At 33.6% G+C, this 24875-nt stretch overlaps 5 protein-coding genes across 5 annotated transcripts; 1 reads left to right on the top strand and 4 right to left on the bottom strand.

Annotated features, from left to right (window-relative positions):
- Positions 1-208: 208 nt before the first annotated feature.
- On the bottom strand, positions 209-6493 carry LOC123211246 (protein PLASTID TRANSCRIPTIONALLY ACTIVE 10). Its single transcript, XM_044629842.1, has 12 exons — positions 5727-6493; positions 5064-5123; positions 4936-4965; positions 4529-4602; positions 3809-3890; positions 3203-3276; positions 3005-3071; positions 2580-2672; positions 2125-2301; positions 1997-2047; positions 1319-1470; positions 209-863 (listed from the first exon to the last, which is right to left on the bottom strand). The coding sequence occupies exons 1-12, from the start codon at positions 6462-6464 to the stop codon at positions 437-439; spliced, it is 2025 nt and encodes a 674-aa protein (XP_044485777.1). The 5' UTR covers positions 6465-6493; the 3' UTR covers positions 209-436.
- Positions 6494-7006: 513 nt separating this feature from the next.
- On the bottom strand, positions 7007-8971 carry LOC123211240 (lysine histidine transporter 1-like). The gene is made up of 7 exons (XM_044629836.1): positions 8724-8971; positions 8235-8618; positions 7764-8157; positions 7563-7668; positions 7373-7464; positions 7200-7268; positions 7007-7105 (listed from the first exon to the last, which is right to left on the bottom strand). Exons 1-7 carry the CDS (start codon positions 8897-8899, stop codon positions 7007-7009), a joined length of 1320 nt encoding a protein of 439 aa, XP_044485771.1. The 5' UTR covers positions 8900-8971.
- Positions 8972-9762: 791 nt separating this feature from the next.
- LOC123211238 lies at positions 9763-14424 on the bottom strand. Its single transcript, XM_044629834.1, has 10 exons — positions 13692-14424; positions 12683-12850; positions 12341-12439; positions 12017-12184; positions 11670-11768; positions 11473-11574; positions 11271-11390; positions 10620-10760; positions 10224-10544; positions 9763-10113 (listed from the first exon to the last, which is right to left on the bottom strand). Exons 1-10 carry the CDS (start codon positions 14178-14180, stop codon positions 9859-9861), a joined length of 1962 nt encoding a protein of 653 aa, XP_044485769.1. The 5' UTR covers positions 14181-14424; the 3' UTR covers positions 9763-9858.
- A 1487-nt stretch (positions 14425-15911) lies between these two features.
- Positions 15912-19187, bottom strand: LOC123211242 (glyceraldehyde-3-phosphate dehydrogenase GAPC2, cytosolic). The gene is made up of 12 exons (XM_044629838.1): positions 19001-19187; positions 18885-18908; positions 18676-18776; positions 18473-18588; positions 18254-18353; positions 17786-17932; positions 17620-17680; positions 17435-17532; positions 17068-17210; positions 16827-16910; positions 16442-16531; positions 15912-16310 (listed from the first exon to the last, which is right to left on the bottom strand). Exons 1-12 carry the CDS (start codon positions 19002-19004, stop codon positions 16265-16267), a joined length of 1014 nt encoding a protein of 337 aa, XP_044485773.1. The 5' UTR covers positions 19005-19187; the 3' UTR covers positions 15912-16264.
- Positions 19188-23724: 4537 nt separating this feature from the next.
- Positions 23725-24168, top strand: LOC123211244. The gene has a single exon (XM_044629839.1). The coding sequence runs from the start codon at positions 23797-23799 to the stop codon at positions 24013-24015; it is 219 nt and encodes a 72-aa protein (XP_044485774.1). The 5' UTR covers positions 23725-23796; the 3' UTR covers positions 24016-24168.
- The last annotated feature ends 707 nt before the right edge of the window (positions 24169-24875 follow it).

Below are 24875 nucleotides of genomic sequence, written 5' to 3'. Positions count from 1 at the left end.
TTGTAATTTTATTAAAACCAGTTGGTAGGTGGTTGCTTCAGAAATATTCATAATCTGGTAGGTGTCTTTGTAATTTGTTATCTTTATACACAATTTAGGCATAGATGACATGACATTGTGTAGTTGAGTGAATAATATTCAATTATATAACATCACATTCATATTCCTATTGATTACATTCTAGAGTGTGCACATGGCCTTAAACATCTATCTTCAAACTCTGGAGGGTTTTGATATAATAATTAATAAACAATTAACAGAATACCTAAAAGACTGCCATTATTACTACAAAAAAGATGACCCACTAAATGCAGATGAATGCCAGTTATATGAACATCATCAGAAGCCCTTTTAACAACTATAACCTCTCTCATGAACAATTACTGTACACCAAACAAAAAATGTTAATTTAGACCTTATTCTTAACCCCAAGAAATTAAGTTTCAAACATACCCTCATCTGATATACTATAGGATTCAGTCCCGTTAACCACAGGCTGATCTGACAAATTATCACCATAGTTACTCAGAATGCTGTAATCAAAGTCGTCGTCACTGTCATCATCACCTTCATCACTGTCTGTTTCATGGATTTCTTTTAGCTTCTCTCCCTTAGCTTCCCTCTCCATCTTCTGCTTTATGAAATCATCATAAGACATTTCGTACCAAACCATACCATTCCCCACAATAGATTTGTTGTGTGCATCAGTCATGCGCTCTTGTCTGCTCTTCTCTGAGTTTTTGGGTTCTCCCCAATAGTCATACCGGTACAAAGGATTTGAGGGATCATACTGATCTTTCCCAAAGAAACTGGCATCTTTATACCTCCCTGGCTCTTCCAATGGCAGACCAAGAGCTTGACGGCTGAGAAAGATCATTTCATTTCATTAGAAGGTAGGTGAAATAGAGATAGTACAGCTTTATTGAATAAAAAAAAAATTGATATAGTTTGTCCTAAATGGCCATGAATAGATATGCAAGCAACCACAAGTAATTACTATTATTGTGGTCATCAGACCTTATAGCAGAAACTTCAATCAAGCTGCAATCGAGCCAAAATGCAACTTGAAAAATTCAATTTTATCAGGTTCAGTCAAAAAGACAAAATTGCACAGCATTATACTTGTTCACATCAATAACAGTCAAGCAAACTGTGATGGAAATATAAAACTACAACAATTTCTGCTATATGCAACAAGATCCCAGTGTAATGTTTGCAGATTCTAGGTTTAATGATTAGATTTACACTACTTTATTACTCCTCAATCCATAGGTTATAAGGGTTTGCTAAAGGCAACAAATAGTACTGATGGGATTACCAGCTGATGTCTCGGAGTAAAGCTTCTCTTTCCTCAAATGACCGACGCCAATGAATAAAATCATACTCATCCATCTCAATATGTCGTCTCAGCTTTGAAATTTTATATTCTTCCCCTCTTTCTGTTGCTTCCCTTCTTAATCTATTATGGTGCTGTATTCAAAGGAAAAATATAAATAAGATGCTCAAGAAGATGTGTAGAAAATCTAAGAGAGAAATTTTACATGTTCCACCATAATTTAATGAAAAGATGATTTCAGTCTTGAAATAATAAAAGCTTCTACAACTTTTTGAACAATCAATGAAAATCAACCTTGTCAAAGCTGCTTATAGTGCAAGTTTGAAATTATATCAAAGTGCATGACAGAAAAGCTGTTCATACAAAAAGATTGGCAATCCTGAAAGATGCATAGAAAAAGAATTACAATCTATTTGTATTATCCTGACAACTGAACTTTTCAGGTTTGGTTGCTATTATATCAAAAGCTGCATGATGAGAAATGCCCATGAGATAGCTAAACAAGGACTAATTAAATTTCTGTAGGATTTCAAAACAAGAGACAGCTTCATCCTCATATAAAGTAACAACCATTTGAATAGGAAAGAATCTCAGTAGAGTTTGCATAATTTTCAAGTAATGAAGAGCATGATTTATAAGCAGCCAGTGGGGATAGATGACCTCACGCTCAGCAAAGGCAGCTTCCAAGTCAAGTTCTTTAACACTTGTTTTCTGCAAAACAGATATAGCAATATCAAGTGAACCTACCAAAATATATTTCAAAATAGATTCCGAAATATAGTATTTACCAGAATTGTTTTTGGTAGTTCAGTTTTCTTATACAGAACTTTGGTGTATTCAACACTGCTTTCTTCATTGAATTCCTCATCATCAGTTAATTCTGATAATTTTTTGTCCTTATATTTATCAGGATTAGCCTCCATATCATCTAAAATCAATTGCTCAGCAACATTGATCTGCCACAACTGCATAACAAAGAAAAGTGCAACAAAAAAGATTTGTTACTGCAGTTCATAGAAGAGGCTGAGTTGTGACAGCATCATATGTCACTCAGCCATCCTTTAGCAAAAACAAGCATCGAATTGAGATAATCAAGAACTTATATAGTATTTAATGTTCCAGTCTTTATCCTTGTATATGCAACAACACCTGAGAAATGACCATCAATGTTGTTGTGACAGGTTCACGACATCAAAACCAAGAATGCTAAATTTCAATAAAGAGTAAATGTGTTTTGAAGTACCTTATCAACATAAGGATGATTTGACAACAATGGTTCCTCTTCTGGTTTGACTCCTGGATCTTTTCTTGGAACAGGAGGTCTTCCACAATCCCGCTGCCAAGAGAAGCAAGATAAACCATAGACATAAGTGAGGTAGAAAATTTTATATATTTGAAGTACCACACCCCATAAGAACAATGTACTAGAAAAACAGAAGCTTTCAGAAACCAAATATTCTGATAACACTGAAGGTATTCATCAAATGTAACCATAACTGCTTCCATAAGAAGTTAAAAAAACTTCTTCCCTACATTCTAATTAACCATGCAATCAAGGGCAAGGCCCACAAACTAAGGTGCGAGAAACACCATTTACTGACAAAGCTTATTGTCTGCATAAAGAGAAGATAGGTATCATATGGAATTTTAAGTAGGAAAGTAACAAACCCGTAACTCGTCTGGATTAGTATCTTCATTATGATGAAAGATTGGAGGATAGTCAAATCTGTTAAATCTGGCAGTAGTGAAAAAAATAATTTTATATACCTTGATTGACTCATCATTAGACTAAAAATAAGACTGACAATAATTACAGAGCCATATACTTCTAACAGACAGAAATAGACCACATATAGATTTACATACATCAGGTGATCTATGTTGGGATCAACAAAACGCATTTCAATAGGAAATCGAAACCGATAGGGATCACGTTTTGCCTGCCAAAAAAAATTAAAAGAAAAAAATCAGTAAAGCCAACTAGAATTTGACATTCATATAATTAATTGTGTCAGCAACCAGGGAAGAAAATACGGCAAGGGACAAGAAAAAAAAACCAAAACTGCATCCATCATCACTAATGAAAACACAATTATACACTTCCAAAAAGTGATTTGACTCAGATAATTTCAGGAAGCCAATTTCAATTAAACTGAAAATGTGACCTATCTATGGTGATGATAATAGAAATAGAAATTTCTTAAAAGAAAATTGATCAAATTACATGTCAATAAAACTATGGGCAGTCTTGGTGAGTGCAAAAATACAAAATTTTGATAACACTAGCGTGCATTGAAAAGGGTATTTCTTTGTCTTCTTATAAATAAAGTGTATTGATATTAACCAAAATTTTGTTCTTCCCAGCTCTTGATGTGTGCCACTACAAGCATATGTCAACATATCGATAAAACTGTGCAGAAACAATCTCTCTAAGCAAATAAATAAATAAATAAAACAAGTGACAACACTCACCAGAATTTCAACAAGGACATCCATGCCAACTTTTATGTGATGACGGATCCAATACCAATCATTATTTTTTATAGGAACCCATCTGAAACACAAAGAAATGCATGAATCTGCCTGGATGTTTTTGCACTATATCACATTTACAAATAAGCTTTTGTTAACCCATAATAAGTTTTGTCCATTAATTTAATGTATTCAATATTCAGACACTGCATTTATACCCTGGTAACCAAAAATGACGTCAAAACCATTAGTGCAACTACACATTTAATAGAAATCTACTTGTGTCTGAACCACTGAAATATCCAAGATACAACTGAGACATATTGAGGTCTACCAATTAATATCAAGGCAGCTCTAGCCAAATCATCCATTCCTTCTGGAAAAAACTTACGGTACAGTTATTTCCCTACTACTTGACCATGTAATTTAACAACCTATGGAATTGGAGGATGGTAAAATATTGCAAGGAGCTGGCAAATCACAAAAGCTTCCTCTCTACCACAATTGCACACAATTAAACATATATATGATGTATGTGGGCACGTATGAGCACATAATCAATTTGAAAACAAACTGGGCCATTTGAGGGAGATCTAATTTGCAAGTTTAGCACAGCAGGTAGGAAGTAAACTGCTACAACCAAACAAATGGTTATATTGACCCTGTAAGTAATGAAGTTTTATCAGTAGAAGAAAGACAAGCATGGGTAATGATAATTACCCATCATATACACCTCCAATGTCAACAAATGCTCCTTGATACAAATGTAAAGTCGTCACTTTTCCAGCACAAATCTGCATAGACGTTAGCCACCATACAACTTCTCGTATCAGTGATATGTAGATCTATTAAGCACATGAAATGTTTAAGGAGATCTAAAATTAAAATCAAACCTAACAAAAGGAAGGAAAAGATATTCCAGCAACTTGCATATGCAATGGATAAATGGCATCGTAAAAATTAAAATCAAACCTAACAAATATTTTTAACTTGTTAGAAACAACCTAATTAAATAAATAAATAAAAGAAATTAAACACATGCAGGCACCACACATATTTCCAAGAGTACAGCAACTAGAAGCAGACTTAACTAAAGGAAGGAAAACGTTATGAGCTAACAGTTTTACCTGTCCTGGATAGTAGAATGGAAGCTCATACTGCAAAAAATAAAAATGATCAGTCAAATCAATATCCCACAACTTAAAACATCATTCAGAATTTTTAAATTAAATAAGGAAAACTTGCATCAACCTACCATGCCTTCTTCATAATCCTTGCCTCTTTTTCGCCGTCCTGGATGGTAATCCTGGTCATACTGCGTCGAAACAATTAAATTCACACACTAGAATCATCAAAGCAAACCTAAATAGAATAAAATACAAAGTAAACATGGATATTCGTTTTTTTCACATGAAAAGTCAACAGAATGACGACTTCCTAATTCCTTTCAATATGTCAAATATCCCATGCTGCTACCCCCCAACTAATAACTGAATTATTAGAAGATACCACTGTAGCCTACTTACTATTATATCGATTTCATCCATATTTTTAGCACACTTCAGAAGTAACCAAGCTTTTTCAAAATAAGAGTAATACCTAGAAATTTGTACCATCATTGCTTTTCACTTTTATGTTTCAACAAAACGAAATCATCACCCACAAAATTAAGAGTAAAGATATATAGACAATGATCACGTTAACTTCACCCGAGCACAACGCTCAGAAGTTTATCAGTTGTCACAGCATATTAAGGAAGATTCTTAACAATAAATTTTTTTTAAAGTCATTTCAAATTTATTCATATGGATATATCAAAAAACTGCATCAACATCTATATGTTAAATTCTCTGCGATTATAACCCAATAAATAAACACAAATAAGAGAATAAGAGTGCGTGTTAATTAAAGTAAGTACCTTATAAGACTCCTCCTCCAATCTATCTTTATTAGCAGCAACCCACTCCTTATACTGCTTCAAGAACATCTTATACCTATCAAAACAAAGCCCTTCTTTCTCATTCCTTGCTTCTCTCTCTATCTCTTCAATTGTCACTCGAATATTTTGCATTTTATGCGCCTCTCTTATAAACTCCAGTTCCTTTCTATCCACTTCCCATCCTCGAGGCGGCCAATCTCTAGGCGGCACATGTTGGAGGACCACCGGACCGGCCCAAATCGTTTCAAGTTTATCCGGAATCTCGCCCTTGTAATCAAACTGTCTTCTGTACCATTCATCCTCAGTAATCCCCATCTCTTTCATTTTTTGCAGTCTATAGGAAGGTTTTAACATCTTGAAAGCTTCAATAGCTTCGGGAGTTTGGAGCGGGACCTCTTCACCTTCGTTGAGTGCTTTACGCGCGAAATCAGCTTCAGGAGTGAGAATTTCTTCCCAAGGAGCCCACCCACGCTCGATCCAGTTAAGGCGTCGGGCTTCGTCCTCGGTTACCTTGTCTTTTGGAGCGAACTGTTCAAGAAAGGAGTCGTCCACAGGGTACTCGTCAGAGCTGTAGCATTTCAGTGGAGTGAACTTAGTAACGGAGACGACGTGGTGGTTCTGACGGCGGTGGAGGTGGCCATTGGGGACTGGAAGGGTGGGGTTTAGGGGTTTAGGAAAGGTAAACAAATTGAAGGTTTGAAATTGAAGGATCAGCATTTGGCGTACGCTGGGCTACTCACAGTAGATAATGTTACTTAAATATCTTCTTCAGAAAAATCTCGCTTGGAAATTTTTTTAATTTTCAAATAATTTTAAAATAGTTTAATTATAATGTTCATATATACACTGCCTTACTTAACCGAATTATTTGATTAATTAAATAAATAATATGATTACCATAACATTATATATTATTAGTGACAAAATACACATGACACGTGTATTTTATAATATAATACCCCAAGATGTGATTAAAAAAATTCTTAAAACATATAATTCACATCATAACCATATTGAATAGATTCAATTTGAAATCAATCCTAAATTGGAATTTGATAATATTAGCAATTATAAATTATATTAATCATAATTAAATAATTATAAATTATATTAAACAAGCAAATATGCAAAATAAAATGCATTCATTTCGGATCCAAACCTTAATATTCATAATTAAAAAAAAAAAAAAAAGGTTACAGAAGAGCACTAAACTAGTGATTCTTTTGGTTTCTCGAGAGGCATAAAATAGCTATGGATAATTAAGAGTAAAATTTATATTGTTTGGCCTGAACGATTATCTGCCTCAACCCACCCACAGGACCTAAAGTCATCAAAATCACACCAAAAATAATGCAAAACTGCCAAAAAAAAAAAAGGTAATTAGGTTCCTTACTAAATATATACATATAACAGTTAAAATGAGAAAGAAGACTGGTGATTTATAAATCATACCCAATTTGTGAACCAGGATAAGCTGAACCTTCTTGGCTTGTAGACCACTAACCAAATGATGCATGGCAGCTGAAATTCATATATACATACATACATACATACATACATTCAGATGGGAAGATGATATCAATCCTCTTTATTTATTAATTAAAATAAAAATCAATAGTACTAACAAAAAATGATGTCGGAGCAAAGAAGAACCCTCCGAAGAAGCCGATAATTGCACCAAAGAAAGGGAATGTCATTCCAATGAACATGGTGAATGCTGCATACATTACATACAAAAAACAATATTATTATTAATATTACATTTATTTACACATACATACATCTGTTTTAATTAAAATTCAATGAAATTCTTACCAACATATAAGTTTCTTGTTATGAAACGAAGACTTTTAGTGGGTCGGAAATGTATTTTCTTCACTAAAAACGATTCGACCATATCAAAAAATGGAATGGCGAAAACCTGTTAAGAAAAATCAATTATTAATCTTTTAGAAATAATTTGTGTGACAAAAGAAAAAAGTTTCAAGGATATGAGCAAATCGATGATTAGTATACTTGATAACTTCCGACGACATGGATTACCACGAACATGTTAGCAGCGGCGACTAGCCAACGGGGCTTTTCCAGGGATAAAAGGACGTTGTCCTCAACTTTGTTTCCGAATGCCCAGTAGCCAAATATGGCAACAGGGAAGTAGCATAAGAAAACAACTATGTAAGAAAAAAAGGCACCCTTCCACATGGGTTTCTTGGATGGTTTGCCAGGTGTAGAAGGAATTGAGGCTTGGATCTCCAATATTACATTATGTCCGGCAAAGGCGAATGATACATCGCCCACCGCACTGAAGAAGCTGAACACCATCCCTGCTGTGGTTGTAGACCTCGGACTATAATCCACATCTGGTATAACCCCTTTATGTATACAAGTCATCCAAGCAATGGCTGAATAACTGCCAAAAACAACAATTTTTACAGTGTTCTTGTAGTGAATGATTCTACTACCCAAAAAGAAAAGAAAATAAAATACCTCAAAGACATGACGGAGGCGGCAATAGAAACGGCTATGATGGAATTGAAACTGGGGAGGTGAGAAAGAACGAACTGGACGGAGGCGTAGACCATAATGAAGTAAGTGGTTTTGATATCTTTGCAGTTGGGGCAAACGGTATCATGAAACTTCTTCAAACATTTTCCGCCGGTGATCATGAAAGCTATATCAGTGGCCGCTTGCACCATCATTTGCAGGGGAACCACGATCCAAAGCCCGAGCTTTTCTCCAAAAGCCGCCTGCCCCAACTCATGGTAACGATCGAGTCTTTTTCCGGGCACCATCTCGTGCATTTCAATCATTTGCCACATCGTGTATAGAGTGACAACCCACGATAAAACCATTAGGGTCACACCAGGACCCCTAAAATATTACAAAAATAGCTTAACCTAATGGAAATAAAAACCAGAAACAGATATGATGATGATGATGATGATCTCGCCACGGAGAAAAAGCATGATCACTTACCATCCGAGTTCAGAGAGGGCATAAGGGAGCCCCAAAATACCGGCACCAACCATAGCACTGACATTGTGGAAAGCTGAATGCCACCATGTGCCATTCCTGGACTTGGTGACAGAAAGCCAATCGTTTAGATCTTTCTCAATCCCTAACGCTGACACAGGCTTCTCAGTGCCTTCCATTGTCGTACCTTCAAACTCAAACCGAAAGTATCGTACTAAGTTACCAAACGCTGGTTGAGATTTTCAAGGATAGTCCATTTATTATCTCTTTCACAGAAATACGCCGGATATATGGATACTTAGATACTTAGAACTGCAGGATACTTGAGAATTGTTCTTATAAGAATTACCACAGATTGAAAGATCAAATGTAGTAGTAGAGGTTGATTGAATTTCAACCGTAAGATGTGCCTAAGTATTTATAAAGATCAACTAATTATAATTCGGCCGATACAAAAAAAGTTAAATGAGAAAATTATTTTTTTTTTTCGGGTAGTTAAACTATTTACTGTTATATAAAGTAAAAGAGATCACAAGATCAAAATTGAATTATTCTTACCAGAAATAAAATTTATCATGAAATTAATTAATTAAATTATTTTTATTTATTATCTAAAAATTTAATAATTAAATAAAAATAGTAACAAAGTTAAAATTATTATAATAATATTTTAATATGGTAATTAGAATACCAATAAGAGATTACATCAAAACAAACTCTTGCATCACTTTGACAAATAAACATTATCTACTTATGGGTAGAGTTACAAATTGAAGATTGAATCACCTATAAAGTTGGTAAATTTTGTTTTGATTTGACGGCTTAATGATTCACTTATCCCGCCGTCTTTAATTAAGGAGATCAACTGCCCTTATAAATTATAATGGATAAATTGGACAGAACTTTCTCAATGGGCAAGCTTGGCAAGCTTGCAAATGGGCAAAATTATTCAATTAGGCCATTGTTATCCTCCTCGAGCAAAATGCCGGTAGTGGGCAAGCTGATGAAGGATTAAAGAGGCTCTGCAGGAAAAGTCGATAGCTACTTGAACTTGAGAGACAGTAAGATCTAAATATCTAAACAGAGATATACAGTAGTTTGTCTATTGGGGAACCAAATTTGAATAAATATATGGTTTCTAGATGAACATTTGATTACAAAGTAGCATACCGCCGGAATTAATTCTCTGTTGTTGCCTCAGCATTTCAAGGAGAAGATCTTCATCTTTTTGAAATTTGAGATACTTGTCCATGTCGAAGCAAGACCTAGTTTTTTGGCTTTGATTCCCTATATCTTCTCCAAACTTCATTGAATGGCCATCAATAATTTCGGGGCTCCAACTCCCCCGGCTGCTGGCGGAATGATAGCTTAAGTCTTGTGCAATTTTTGGTTTCTGTTATATTAGTTGAACACAGTATGAGAGAGAGAGAATACATAACAGAGTTGCTTGATTAATACTTACTACCATTTAAAATACGTTGCAATCAATTAGTCAATAGTTACCTGAGACGAATCCCAAAATTTAGTTTTTGACGTTGAATATGGTTGTGTCTTGGTCTTGCTAGATTGAGCGGAAGCATCAACAGTAGTTTCCCACTGCAACCAAGGCAGTGCAACCCCATCCATCTGAACAGTAGGAGGCTTTGATATTGCTGGACTCTGAAAAGTTTCTGTCTTTGTTACTCCTCCAAGAATTGAACTGGTGTCACTCCTTTCTCCATCTATTGAAGAAATATCTGTATCTTCAATGCTTGAAATGAAGTCCTCAATATATTTCTCTGCTTCCTCAGTCAATCGCTTAGACATCCTATTTCTGTCATTGCTCTGGATAATTACAAGGTAAAAGGAAAAAAGTCACTTACCTATCATGAAAAATCTGGCAGAGAGCAAAAAGGGTACCTTTCTGGCCCGTGCTTGCTTTTCAACAACAGAATTCTTTGATTCTTCAGGAAGCAATCCGTGGACAATTTTAGAAAGCTCCCTACTATGGTGCTCCTCCAGCAAAATTTCAGCTAATAGATCTTGTTTACGCTTTGCTGACTGCAGTTTATCAGAAAAGGCAGAATGTCATATCAGAAAATTTATTTCATATAACTTCCCAGAGAGGAAAAACAAATTAATATGTTGCTTGCACACTCATATTAACATTATAAAATAGATAATAAAGACAACCTAAAATATCAACAATGAATCATAACATGCATAAATGCTTGTTCAAAAGCCTATCCAAAAAATTTTCTTCCAATTACAAGTAAAAATAAATAGCAGAAGCTAGATTTAGTTTGCTGATTCTGAAAGACACATTCCATGAGAGCATCAATGTAAGAGCAGAAAAACTGAAAGCCAAAGAAGGTTCTTCAAACATCAGGTGATCGCGAACCTCTGGTATGAACTTATATTCAATGTTATTAAAGTCTAAGCAGCATTCAAAAATATAATTATAAATCATTAACTTTGACAAGAGGTAATTCTCATTCGCTAACATGAAAAAAAATTGATGCCACAATGTTAGTCATGGTAGATTGAGTAGCATACCCAATTTCTTAGTACCTGTTCTAATTGTGCTGCATAATTCTTTCTGACTGTAGAAGCAGAATGAAGAGCATCAAAATCTTTGGATGGCAAACCATTATTATTTGGTAAAGTGGAGGATTTTGTTTTCACTGCTGCCTGTGTGGGAAGCAAAGAATCCTGGTAATTTTAGCACACAAAACACAGAATGCAACATACAAAGCAGGTTCAGAGTACAGACTTGTTCAATTTCCATCCTCATCTCTTCCACGACATGTCTAAATTCTTTCCTCATTGCATCATACAACCCACCATTCAAATCATTCCCAGTTGGATGCTCCACCTGAAGGATACCATAGGCATAAGTGACAAAGCACATAGATTAGACTGAGACCATGCTCATTGCATAAAATTCATTTTCTACAATATAAATCTAACCTTATTTTGTGCATAAACTGCTCGTATTATCTTCTCGATTCCTTTTTCACTGCAAGGAGCATCCCTCCCTTCATCATCAGTCAGGGTTGAAGACTGATTCTGCAAGGTACATAGAAGTTGTAAATTTAATTCAGTAATGAAAACTTATTTTATCAAAAAGCTTTCAACAATACAAAAGAAGATCTTCTTAAAAAAGGTCAAGGTATCAAAAAAGTCAATCAAGACATTCAACTAGGCCTGTCTATTAGATTTTTTTATAGAAAAAAAACCCAAATTAAATGTTTCCTCAGATTTTCAATGAACAGAAGTTACAATAAGATCTTACAGAAAGGATAGAAGACACTTACAGAATAGCTGCCATGGTCCTTTAAATCTCTTCGGCTAACAGATCTTCTAAGCATGGGCCTATGATTTGAAGCACCGGACCTATGCAATGAGGGCACCAGACTGTTTCCACTGGTGTTACTCTTCATACTAGCACTGTTGCTTGAACTCTGAGAATGGTCTAGATCACTCTGCCATAATACAACAACAAGAAATGCATAGAGATTAGCATGGAAATATCAAGCTACTATCATTAAAAAGGAAAAATAAAGTCAATGCAAGGGTTTCCAATTCAACTGAGGCCATGCTCATAGCATAACATTCATTTTCTACAATATAAATCTGACCTTATTTTGCGCATAAACTACTCGGATTATATTCTCGATTCCATTTTTAATGCAAGGAGCATCCCTCCCTTCATCATCAGTTAGAGCTGAAGACTGACTCTGCAAGATCCATTGAAATTGTAAATTTATATCAGTAATGAAATTTTATTTTACGAAAAATCTTTCAATAATACAAAAGGGGATCCTTTTAGAAAAGGTCAAGATATCAAAAAAGTCAATCAAAACATTGGACTAGGCATTTTTATAGAAAAAGAAAAAAACCCATATTAAATGTTTCCTCAGATGTTCATCAAAAAACAGAAGTTACAATAAAATCTTACAGAAAGGATAAATGACACTTACAGAATAGTCATCATGGTACTTTAAATCTCTTTGGCTAACGGATCTTCTAAGCATGGGCCTATGCTTTGAAGCACTGGACCTATGCAATGAAGGCACCTGATTGTTTCCACTGGTGTTACTCTTCAAGCTAGCACTGTTGCTTGTACTCTGAGAATGGTCTAGATCACTCTACCATAATACAAGAAAAAGAAATGCATTAAACAACCAAAATATTTTCTCCGGTTAACCACAACTAGCATGGCAATATCAAGCTACTATATCATAAAAAATTTGGAAAATAAAGTCAATGTAAGGATTGCCAATTCGTAATAGACAAAAAGACAAGCTGATCAAAATTAAATTAATTGTGATGGCAACAATTATATCACATTGTACATGCGCAACCCTTGAAACATAATTAGATAAGAACTTAAACTTCCTTTACAGCTAGCAATTTATACATTAAGTTAAAAATTCAAGTGATGTTTAAGGAGTTAAAAGATATTCATGCAGGACAAGCACATTCATAGATTGGCATGAAAAAATTCCAAATATTGTCACATTCAATTTCATCCAGTGCTTTTCAGTAGTTTGTCTCTTTTAGTCTCATATAACACTATTCAACAATAACGTGACAATAGCTAAAAATTCATCATGATTTTTTTCAATAAAGTACACTAACAAGCATGTGAAATTATTAGTAACTTCATCCAAATGCCAGTGAAAATCTTGGCTTTCTCTGCATCAAAGATTCTGGGTACTAATCAATTTGCTTGGAAAGAGAACCCAAAATTCACTTGATAACTCTATGGCATGGTTTCAAACGAGGCCAAGATAATACAACTAATATATGTCAAGTATTAATTAAAACTTGATAATTTCTCTAAATTTATTATTTCAAGGCACAGCATGAACGCAATGTGTCAGTTCATGAATATTCAATTAATTTATCCTAAGTATTTACTAAATGTCAAGCAATATCAAATATTTAGCATCTAGAAACATGATTATCATTCATGATAGAGATCACCTCAGAATCGCTAATCTGATAACGAACCACAGACACCGACCTTCTCCTCCTCGGATTATTATTACTTTCTGGAACTACCTTTCCTCCAGCTGAAAAATTACCGCTAAAACCCTTCGCTCCCTGTCTCGACACCGACCTCCCTCGTCTCACAGTCCCTCCACCACCAGCTCTACTGTCATTAGGTTCATCTTTCCTAACAGATAACCTTCCTCTATCACCTGATGAGTCAAAAAACTCGACAGCCAGGTCGTCAAGGCTAATCTCAGGGAAGCCCGATCCTCTGACAGTATTTACAAACCTTCCTTTGGGAGCTTCATCGGGAAAGAATTCCTGCCCCGAGAGTCGCTTCGAGAATCTACTGAGACTTCTGGAACGACGGTGAGTTGCGGAATTACGACTGGCAGATGAAGAGGAGTCATCGGTGGTGGAGGTTTGGGAGGTCGCAATGGGTGTTCTCTTCGTGGTGGACTTGAAGGCGGAGGTGGCCATGTCCCAGCAGCCGGCCGGAGATTAGAAAATCAGATGGACAGTAACATAAAATAACTAGGGTTGTTAAATTTAATAATTAGAATGGAATAATAAAATGGTTCATGTGGGAATTCAGCAGAGAGATAAAGATAACGTTTGAAAACGAGGATCGGGTTTGGAATTGGCGGAGAGATCGAAATTAGGGGAAATTTGAATGCGGGATAGTAAGCATTTTAAGACAGGAAATGGGTACTTTTAGCCCTTATCTTTTGCCAATAATTGCGAGTTGGCCATTGTTAATCAGGCACGAGGATGACCAGTTTTGGAAAGCTACTTAAATTTAAATTTTGAATTGAATAATAATACAGTATTAATTACACCACCGTTTTTTTTTTTTTAAAACAAAAATATCCTTTCTTAGCTTTATCTCATTGTTTGTCATCAACTAATAAAAATTTTAAAACAAAAAAACCATCAAATCTTTAAAAAAAAAATTGTAATATCTAGAAATTAAAAAATATATATATCACAAATAATTTTTTACTTTAAAGGAAAAAATATAAATTTTTACTTGAAAGGAGAGTTAAAATTTTTTAGTTGTCAATGACCATTTTTTACAAATTTGTTCTTATAATTTACCTTTTTGTTTGTTGGTATAGTAAATTTTGTTAATTGTTATCTTTAATCTTGTTTAGTTTCAAATTCATCTAAATTGAACACCTTGATTGAAGGTAGAATTTTTTTTACTTAACATTATTATTATAAGACTTTTTCTTTTCTAATAAGATTCCATTAACTTTTATATAAGTAAATTCTCCATCAACATTTTATGTTGAATTTTCCTTTAATATCCTGAAATAATTAGATATTATAATTATCAAATAAAAAAAAGATAATAAGATATAGCTAACTTAAGTGGTAAGTGATGAGGAGAAGAGATGAAATTATTAAAATCGTATGCATCATAAATACATTTATAAGTAATGTTATATGTATTCAATTTTGAATACATAAATAAATATATATAAGGTATGTCATCATATAATTAAATATTATTTTATTTTTAATTTAAAAATATTAAATTAATTGATGATATTTATAAAATATGTATCTATTTATATACCCAAAATAAGTACGCATAATTTTTATTGTACTCTAATAGGTGGTTAAAAGCTCTGATTATACTTTCACCTTACCTAATTCACAATATTATCTATCTTTCACAATATTTAAATTTATACGTATTTAAAAAATAACTACAAAATTAATATAATTTCTGTCAAGTAAAGATAATTGCAAACAACTCCTATTGACCGCATAATCATAATATATATATATATATATAAAATTAACAAAATAAGAAAAAAAAAAAAAAGTACTAAAAAATATACATAAATCCCTGCCGAATTCATTAAATAATTTTTATGATATAAAAAAGTGTTCATGAAGCAAAACAATACATATACTTTTCACTTGGAAGATAGACAGACTTTAGCAAACAAGATTGAAAATTTAGAAATAAAGGCAAATCAGGAATGCTTCAGTTCGGACTGCTTTATTCTTTGAACTTAAGATGGAAATTATTCACTTTTATTAATCGACGAGCAGGAAGACACATGATCTTAACCAAGCTGCATCGGTAAACACGTGACCTTGACCTAGCATTCAAGCCGCTTTCCTCCTATTTAAGGGGAATTTACTTCAGTCGTACATTGATTAGAATCCATTAATTATGGTTATACATTGATTAAATTCGTGCTTTAAGAGGAAATGCATTTAGGCAAGGCATTTTTCAGTCCACTTTCTCTATTACCAAATAGGGGAAAGGTAATAGAGGACAGACAGACAGACAACTGGTATTTAATTCCAACCGAACAAAAATATATCTAAGCCAATCCCCAAGTTTTCAATACAAGCTTTCTCGCGAACAGGTGATGGGAGACTCGGAATAACTACTTAACTGAACAAAACAACCACAGATAAACCTGCCCAACAGAAGAAGCAGGTCCAACTCTTCATATCGTTTTCAAAAACACATTTATTTCAACTCAGCAGTCTCAAAATAAGACGCAAACAACAACAGGCATATATGATGGACACGCTACTTAGTGGGTCTTCGACATGTGAACAATCAGATCAACAACTCGTGTGCTGCAACAACACAATACACATTGTCAATGCCAATTTATACGAGCTCATCTTCATATTAGAGATTATCTTACTTGCAAATATTATTTTACTAACATACATCATACAAAGGCATGGTTAAATTTGAATTTTACCTGTAGCCCCACTCGTTGTCGTACCATGCGACAAGCTTCACAAACTTCTTGTTCAGAGCAATACCAGCCTTGGCATCAAAGATACTTGACCTGCATAATCAAATAGATGATAAGTTATCAGATTTGGCATTATTCCCCAGGCTTAATCATAACAAAAAGATAATTAAAAACCTTAAAAAGGGCTAAAAATACGGTTTGCTTCAAACCATACAAAGTAAGTTAAATAAAAATGTGGAGCCCATCCTCATGTGGAGAAGCGAGACAAAAGTCTCATTTGGAAACCTTATGAGCACTATTATAATGTATGAAACTAACCACAAAAAAAAATAATGGCTATATGCTCCAAAATAAATCACCAAAAACACATATATACATCCATTCTTACCTGTTGTCACCAATGAAGTCAGTGGAAACCACATCATCTTCAGTGTATCCCACAATACCCTTTAGTTTTCCCTCAGAAGCCTCCCTGAAGATCGCCAAAAGAGGCATAAGAAGAAGAATCACAAAGGGGATTATACTAAGCACACAAAATTGACTATAAACTACAAATAGATGTCGAACTCTTAATTTTCTGCGAAGGCTTTCACATAGCAAATATATACAAACAATACATCTGTTCTTACTTCATAGCGGCTTTAATTTCATCGTAAGAAGCTTCCTTCTCCAGTCTCACAGTGAGATCAACCACTGAGACATCGACAGTGGGCACACGGAAAGCCATTCCAGTCAATTTTCCATTCAGAGAAGGCAACACCTTTCCCACAGCCTACAATACATACATTAATAAAGGAACATCAAATGGTGCAGGTCAAAAAAGCTAGGCACTCTAAAAAAATAATACAACTACATTTACATTAAAAAATAGAGGATAAAATCTTATCTACAGTAATGTTAAGATTATTAAATTACTGATCCTAAATGACTTACATCATATGCTAGGAACAGGACAACATACATTGATATGATAATGCGAAGTAGAATACACATTACCTTTGCAGCCCCCGTACTGCTAGGGATAATGTTGAATGAAGCAGCCCTGCCACCTCTCCAATCTTTCATTGATGGTCCATCAACAGTTTTTTGTGTGGCTATATCAGAATAAAAAGCCGTATTATGACATCCATAAGCAAACTCTTAGAAATGATAGCAAGTAAAACCAATTTTGTTAATTATACCTGTGATGGAGTGAACAGTGGTCATCAAACCCTCAACGATGCCAAAGTTGTCATGAATAACCTGCAATTTGATGCAAGAACAAGTCAAGTCCCATATAAACTAATTACCAGAGTGATGCTAACACAAACCCAAAAACATTAAAGGATAAGTAGGTAAAACACAAACCTTTGCTAGGGGAGCAAGGCAGTTGGTGGTGCAGCTAGCATTGGACACAATGTCAAGCTCTGGCTTGTATTCATGCTCATTTACACCCACAACAAACATAGGAGCATCCTTGCTAGGAGCTGAGATGATGACTTTCTTAGCGCCACCCTGATGAAACCAACCAACTTTACTCATGAAAATAGGAGGCAATGGGATAAAAACAATTCCAAAAATTTGATGTACCATTCAAGTATCTATTCATTTAGGTCCACATCCAAAACGGTGGAATGAGAATGGTATGAAAATGTAAATAATAAAGCACATATTGATTATTTATTATTAACTAATAGCATATTTAAAATTTTAAATCACATCATATTTTCTTATACAGGAAATAACAATTAGAAATACCTAAACATTGTCAGCATCAAAAGAACTCATACAGATATCAAAAAAATCGAAAAATTGAAAAGCATGTGAAATACAAACCTTCAAATGGGCAGCAGCTTTGTCCTTGTCAGTAAAGACTCCAGTTGACTCCACAATGTACTCGGCTCCAGTCTCACCCCAAGGGATCTCTTCGGGGTTCCTAAACATTATATAATACACAAATGTTCAGCATCTAACCATAAAACCTCTCGCCCACCTATTTTAATGAATTATTACTCAAAGTTGAATTTTACCGATGAGTAGGAAGAAAGCCCATACCTAATACCGAATACAGCAACGGGCTTCTCACCAAAGAGAAGAGTCTTGTCATCCTTCACCTTCAGTTCATGATGCTTCCATTGACCGTGAACAGTGTCATACTTGAACATATATGTCTACCAAAAAAAAAAAAAACCTCTTAACAATTACTTCATTAAAACAAATAAATCTCACATACAAGTAAAATTTTCCTAAAGAAATACCATGTAATCAGTACTGATGAATGGATCGTTAACAGCAACGAGCTCAACATCATCCCTCTGCAAGATAACTCTAGCCACCAACCTTCCGATCCTTCCAAAACCTGTAATTTAAAATCAAACAAAAAACAAAAAAGATCGGATCCGATCTTAACCAACAAGATCAAAACATATATACACTTTATAGGATCAGACAAAGTAAGATCTATTACCGTTGATTCCGATCTTGACCTTTCCTATACACCAAAACAGAAATTCAAATAAATCAAAAAAACACGAAATAAAAAAAATTAAATCACATAAAATTAGTGAAAGACCAGAAAAGTACCCATGTTTCTAGACAGCCGAAGAAAGATGTATTAGGAAGTGTATCTGATAAAGCGGAGATGGTTCAGTAGTAGTTAGACATGGAAACTAGGGTTTTCAATATAAAGGAAGAGAACAGGAGCACGTATGTTTTGATAAGAGGAGGTGTAAAATTTTCAATGCAGCGCTTGGTATCCACTGTCTGATGTGAGCCATCAGATGCGTGCGTTCGTTTTCAAATAATGAAAAGTCAAGTGATATCTGCGGGAATCTGCTTTTTTTCATAATCATCACATAGAAAATGCTAAAGGTTGTTCGGTGCCCACATCAGTGATTTGTTCGAGGCGTGACACATGGTGAAAGCCTTACATCAGAATTCTAGAATTATCATCTAGCCTAGCCCATTACTATCCCGTCCAGATCAAGCCCATCGAAAAATCCAGCTCAACTTGACCACTTGTCATCAAAATTTACGTAAATTAATAAAAAATTAATTAATAATGTAATAAATAAATGATATTTAGGATAATTTTGGTGGAGAATTTGAATATTTATATTGGTAGGGGAATAAAGAGTTAAAAAAAGGTTAAAGTAGAAGTGAGAAAGAGATGAAAAGTTGGTGGGCAGTCAACAAAAATTAATAGATACACCTAACTATCACTTTCTCCATCAATCGGAAATACAACCAAACAGTGGAATGCCCCAAATCCAATGAATGGTAATTGGAGACCAAATCATCACCAACCCGTCTTTTATATTGTTAGTTGGCAGCTAACCCGCAAAAGGGTGTTTAGTTGGTTAATATTTTATTATTAAAATTAAAAAATTATTTTTAAAATAAATTATTTAAATAATTATAATATATAAATAATTATTATATTTAATAAATATAAATAATTATTATATTTAATTAAAAGTAATAAAAAATATTTATAAATTATTTTATTTAAAGATATTTGAGTATAATTATTTTAAAATATTTTTATTTTATTTATTAAATTAATTAAAAATAAAGTTATTTTTATCTTAAAAAATTAGTAAATAAGAATATAATTATAATAAAATCAAAATTATTTTAATATTCTTTTAATACATCAAATAAAGGTAATAATCAAATTATTATCTATATTATTTGTTACATCATTATTAATAATAAAATATTACTGTTAAATCAAATAAAATAATATAAATAATAAAAAAAATTATCAAAATAATCTTTATCTACAAAGAATTGAACAGCTCCTAAAAGAAATCTGTATATCATAATAATTTGATTTCTAAATTGAGCCCGTCAAATTGGTTTATCTGAAATGGGAAAGTTGCAATTTTGAAAGCATGTACGCACAAACTTTGATATAAATATATAATTAAATAAATAAATAATATATTATTATATAATTAAATAATTTTAAATTAAATAATATATAACCATATAATATCATATTATTTATGTGCTATGCACTGGGAATATGAAAGTCTTGGATAGATCCCAGCTCTGTTCTGTGAATTTGCACACAGAAAATGGAGCCAAAATCAAATCCCGCTTAAGTGGCCCTTAGTTTGGGCCAAATCCAACACTCCACCAGGATTTCGAGATGGCCCAGTTTTACGAAGTTACGAAAAATAATCTTTGAATATTAAAACAAATTATTATCTTTCCATAAATATTGAATAAAAATGATGACTGAAACAAATTATTATCATCTTCCAATATAATTTCTTTTTTTAATTTAAAAAATATTAATGGGACTTACAAGATTTGTGGTCAGGTGGGAGTTGAATCATAAAAAACATATGATACGCTATCCATTTAAAAAAAAAAGGTAATCTTTGAGGACAATCTAGCATTAGAGTTAGAACCAAAGGCTAAAGTTTATCAAAATTCAACATCAAGAGTAGCAGTTTGCTCAACAAAGTTTGAAACGAACAATGTTTAATGGAAAAAGCATTAAAATGCTTTGGTAACCCATATGACCTTCGTACTAATCTTTTTGATAAAGAGGAGGATTTGCTAGAAGTAACATACAATACTTTGATTCTCAACCTCTTTCATAATGTAACTATGGAGAACCCAAATGAGACCCAATTGCAGATAGAGTTTTAACTATATCTTTTTTACTTTATATTTTAACATTAACATTCACATTCTATTACAGTCTTTCTTTTCTGTAAAACGGGTATTCCATTTTACAATTGTATAATTTATTTAAGAGTAAAACAATTGTTATTATTCTTAGAACAAATGTTCCATCACATCTAAAACTTTTGATCTACTATTCAATCAAACATGTTTCCATGATTTTAATCTCCATTTATCACTATGATTTTTGTCGCTCTTACACAGATAATATCAAATCCAGTCCTAACATGCATTACATCAACTTCATGAATGTTTAATGATTTATAACACATTTTGCACACTTCATGAATGTTTTAATATAAATGTTACATGTTGAAGTTTTTTATTCATTGAACTTGAGATTTTTGCACACATTTGTGTGATTAAGTTTTAAGAAAATAACATTTACTCATAGGGTGTGTATTCTCTTTGGAGGGGTAATTGTTTGGAGAGAGAGATGTTACATAATTGCTTAGGTGCACTAGCTAGTGGATTTCGGGTAAACACTATAAGCACAATATACTTTACACACTAAGGGATGAGACCTTGAATGGATTTCAATGGTCTACATTAGACCATTTTTTCTAGAGAGGTTTGACAAACTTTTAGATAGTTGTATTAGTATGGCTTACAAATTTGGTGTCGTTGTCATCTCACCTTTTGAAGCCAGTTTCAGTATCAACACTAGGGGTGTTGAGTGTATTTTATTTTTCCACTTAAAGTCTTTTGTATGTCAAAAAAAGTTATTTGCTCATTATCATCTTGTATTCCAAGCTTGATGATTTAAGTCACCTTGCTCGTTGTGTCAAACATTAAGCCACTACGAGGTTGTGAGGTTAATTTGGATCCTTGAATTTTGTAAGGATTAGGGCAAGTTAACAAAGATTGTAATGATACTGACCACATATTGTGTTTATGACATCGCATATTTATGTCAGACACTAATCTCAGTAATTAAGATCCCAAGTCTTATCAATTACACTTTGGGTATGTTGTTTAGTTCATTAACATGTATAGGTTCCTGGACTTGTTCTCTTTAAATGATGCTTCCTGGGGAGACATCCTATGGGGTTGAAAAATAACTTATAACAATTAGTTAAAGCATTGGAGGATAATTTGCTATTCTCAAGAAAAGAAACCATATCCACCCACCACCTGCAACTTGATCTAATCTTTGCCACTCTTTCAAGTCATATCCAAGGTATGTAGTATACCTAATAATTAATCAAATCAATCATAGAGCCAGAGAGGCAAGAATTGTATACATTGACAATATAAATTGTCCTAGGTATGTTAATAAGACAAACAGCCAGTTTGTAATGTGATATAATGTAGACCCCCTATATTATTATCCCCAACAAACAAACCTCCTCAATATATGAAAAAATAAAATACAATATCTTTGCAATATTGTTGGATGCGATCACTTAGCTTCAACATACATATGGGTCAATGGAGTGCTCCATTAAATCTCAAACAAAGCTTCAAACCAATACAAAATGGTGTGTCTCGAAAATCGCCAACATCCCATTTTCTACAGCCATGGCCCCCTTCCTGTTTGGAGTTATGGGCTCACCATCTCCCTCTTTCTCCCTTGTTCCTCTTTCTCTCTTGTCTGCATCAGTCGCCACAGTGTCAGTTATTCAAGCTTGGTTCATGCATGTTTCAACTTTGAAACTTTCAATCAAACTTTCGGTCGCCCGATCCCACGGATTTACTTTTTAATTAATCTGCATGGTTTGAAACACTGGTAATTAAAATAATGGGGACTGAATCCAGTTAAATAAAAACAGAAAAGTAGTTGTGCCTCGTTCGAGAACGTTATATATGAACATTTTGTTGGTGCATGCATCGCTTGGCAGATACAAAGAATGTACTTCATTGCACTCTTTCAAAGTTATGGGAAATAATTTTAAAATTGTTACAGTAAGTGATTAATTAAAGTATCCCTGGATATATATCTAGAACTGAATTCTATAGTTAAAATCAAAGAAGATTTAAGTCACATATATAAATGATTTTCCTTCGGGATGATGACTTTTGGGGCCAACGAATGAGCATTAGCCAAGAAGAGGACAAAAAACATGAACACATGCTCACATGGTTTTGCACATGAAGACCTTTCTTCACTCAAAGGTCGGCACAAAGACTGGCAGCAAACTGACTATTCAGCCATTCAATAATGCTTTCATTTTTCAATTTATTTATCTCCTCTTAGAGCATTCTGATCCATCCAATTATCAAATCATTGGTTAGTTGGAGAGTTCTTCGTACATCTTTATTGTATAGATGCATGTAAATAAACTATCGGTAGATTGTAACGAAGCCATCATTGAATTCAAAACCAGCTAATACGAATTTAGAATATGGAGTATATAAAGAGAATCCAATGCGCCGTTCTGCCCAAAAATCCAGCTAGAATGATATACTGAGCTTTTCTGCTTGTAATTTTGTATAATAATTTTCTGGGTTTAATGACTAATATGGTATAATAATAATCATGATTAATAAACCTAAAATATTTAATTAGATAGACGATGATGGAGTGGGTCTTGGAAGTACATGAAGGTAATAATATTCAAAGAGGAAGGGCATTTTGTAGGGGAATGGCTATAAATTGAGGAGGTGAATGAATGGTTGTTTCCCATGCACAAGTGGTCGACATACAGTAAAAGCCAGTTGATCAGAAGAAGTAAAAAATGGTGTCTAAAGTAGAAGAAGCCATGAAAAGGAAGCAACAGGTGTCACAACAACAAGAACACAAGAGTCGTAAGGAGAATTGCTATCAGCAGAATATCATACCATGCAACAAAGGAAAAGCTTCCAAATTCAAAAGAAGCAGCTCCAATCTTGAAGACGATGGTGTTTCCTCTGCGATTCTCTTGCTTGCTTGTATTGCTTGCAACCCCTCCTACTGAAAGTAGTTTCTTTTTTCATATAGCGCAGCTATAGATATAGCCAGTAGGTGTATCGTATTCTCTCTCTCTCTCTCTCTCTATCTGTTTCTCTCATTTTCTCTGTATGTTTTCTCAGAACTAATCTTAATAATAAATAAAAATTTATTTTCTCTACCTTTTTTGATGTATTGGTTCATCAAATTATCTATAATAAGTGATTTGCATATACTTTTTTTTTTTTTCCAAAAATTAATATTTCAGTGTTTACTTTTAACTTCTCCTTTATGGAGAAAGCTCTCTCGTTGCCTCCTAGCCTAAACATCAGGCTCCAGCTCCAGTTTAATTAGCTAGCAGGGAGAAAAAGTGGATGACATTCTGTATCTTCTACTTTGGTTGCTAAAAATCTTCTATATATCAATTATTAAATGTAACATATGTATATACACAATACGTTTTGGTTCAGTTAAAAATAAACAATTCAACTTACAAAATCGAGCCTTTGGCCTACTTCTTTCTGCTTGAAAAAGAGATTCTTCGATAAAAATATAGATAAAGATGAAAACATGAATAACTAAAATAATATATTGTATACAAAATAATTCTTAAAAATTTAAAATTATTCCAAATATATGTTGATATTTAATAAATATTCAATTTTTTTTAGTTATGATGATGATAAAAGTGGAGAAATTTTTTTTTTCAAAGAAAGGGTAAAAAATTCCCTATCATTTTTATATTGGGGGATGGAACAAGATGAAAATAGAAAAAGGTTAAGGGTAGGGTTAGATTCGAATCGAGCTTATTTGAGTTCGGGCTCGTTAACTTGAACGAGTCCGAAATGAGCCAACCCTAGTCAAGTTCGGTCAAGCTCAAGTTTGAGC

Source organism: Mangifera indica, chromosome 3 (assembly GCF_011075055.1).
Source record: "Mangifera indica cultivar Alphonso chromosome 3, CATAS_Mindica_2.1, whole genome shotgun sequence".
NCBI classification, from domain to species: Eukaryota; Viridiplantae; Streptophyta; class Magnoliopsida; order Sapindales; family Anacardiaceae; genus Mangifera; species Mangifera indica.
Note: the sequence above shows the minus strand (reverse complement) of the source record. Positions and strands in the feature narration are given on the sequence as shown.

Coding starts and splice junctions, on each gene's coding strand:
- LOC123211244 (XM_044629839.1), top strand. CDS start 23,797: ATGGTGTCTAAAGTAGAAGAAGCCATGAAAAGGAAGCAACAGGTGTCA.
- LOC123211240 (XM_044629836.1), bottom strand. CDS start 8,899: ATGGAAGGCACTGAGAAGCCTGTGTCAGCGTTAGGGATTGAGAAAGAT. Junction 7,669..7,763: donor ATGTCGTCGGAAGTTATCAA/GTATACTAATCA, acceptor TTTTCTTAACAG/GTTTTCGCCATTCCATTTTT. Junction 7,106..7,199: donor TATCCTGGTTCACAAATTGG/GTATGATTTATA, acceptor TTTTTTTGGCAG/TTTTGCATTATTTTTGGTGT.
- LOC123211246 (XM_044629842.1), bottom strand. CDS start 6,464: ATGCTGATCCTTCAATTTCAAACCTTCAATTTGTTTACCTTTCCTAAA. Junction 4,603..4,935: donor CATTCTACTATCCAGGACAG/GTAAAACTGTTA, acceptor ACGTCTATGCAG/ATTTGTGCTGGAAAAGTGAC. Junction 1,471..1,996: donor CTGCCTTTGCTGAGCGTGAG/GTCATCTATCCC, acceptor CTTTGAATACAG/CACCATAATAGATTAAGAAG.
- LOC123211238 (XM_044629834.1), bottom strand. CDS start 14,180: ATGGCCACCTCCGCCTTCAAGTCCACCACGAAGAGAACACCCATTGCG. Junction 10,761..11,270: donor ATGCAGCACAATTAGAACAG/GTACTAAGAAAT, acceptor GATAAACTGCAG/TCAGCAAAGCGTAAACAAGA. Junction 10,114..10,223: donor AATTTTGGGATTCGTCTCAG/GTAACTATTGAC, acceptor CTAATATAACAG/AAACCAAAAATTGCACAAGA.
- LOC123211242 (XM_044629838.1), bottom strand. Junction 18,777..18,884: donor GGTCAAGATCGGAATCAACG/GTAATAGATCTT, acceptor TTTAAATTACAG/GTTTTGGAAGGATCGGAAGG. Junction 17,681..17,785: donor GCCTTGCTCCCCTAGCAAAG/GTTTGTGTTTTA, acceptor ATCAAATTGCAG/GTTATTCATGACAACTTTGG.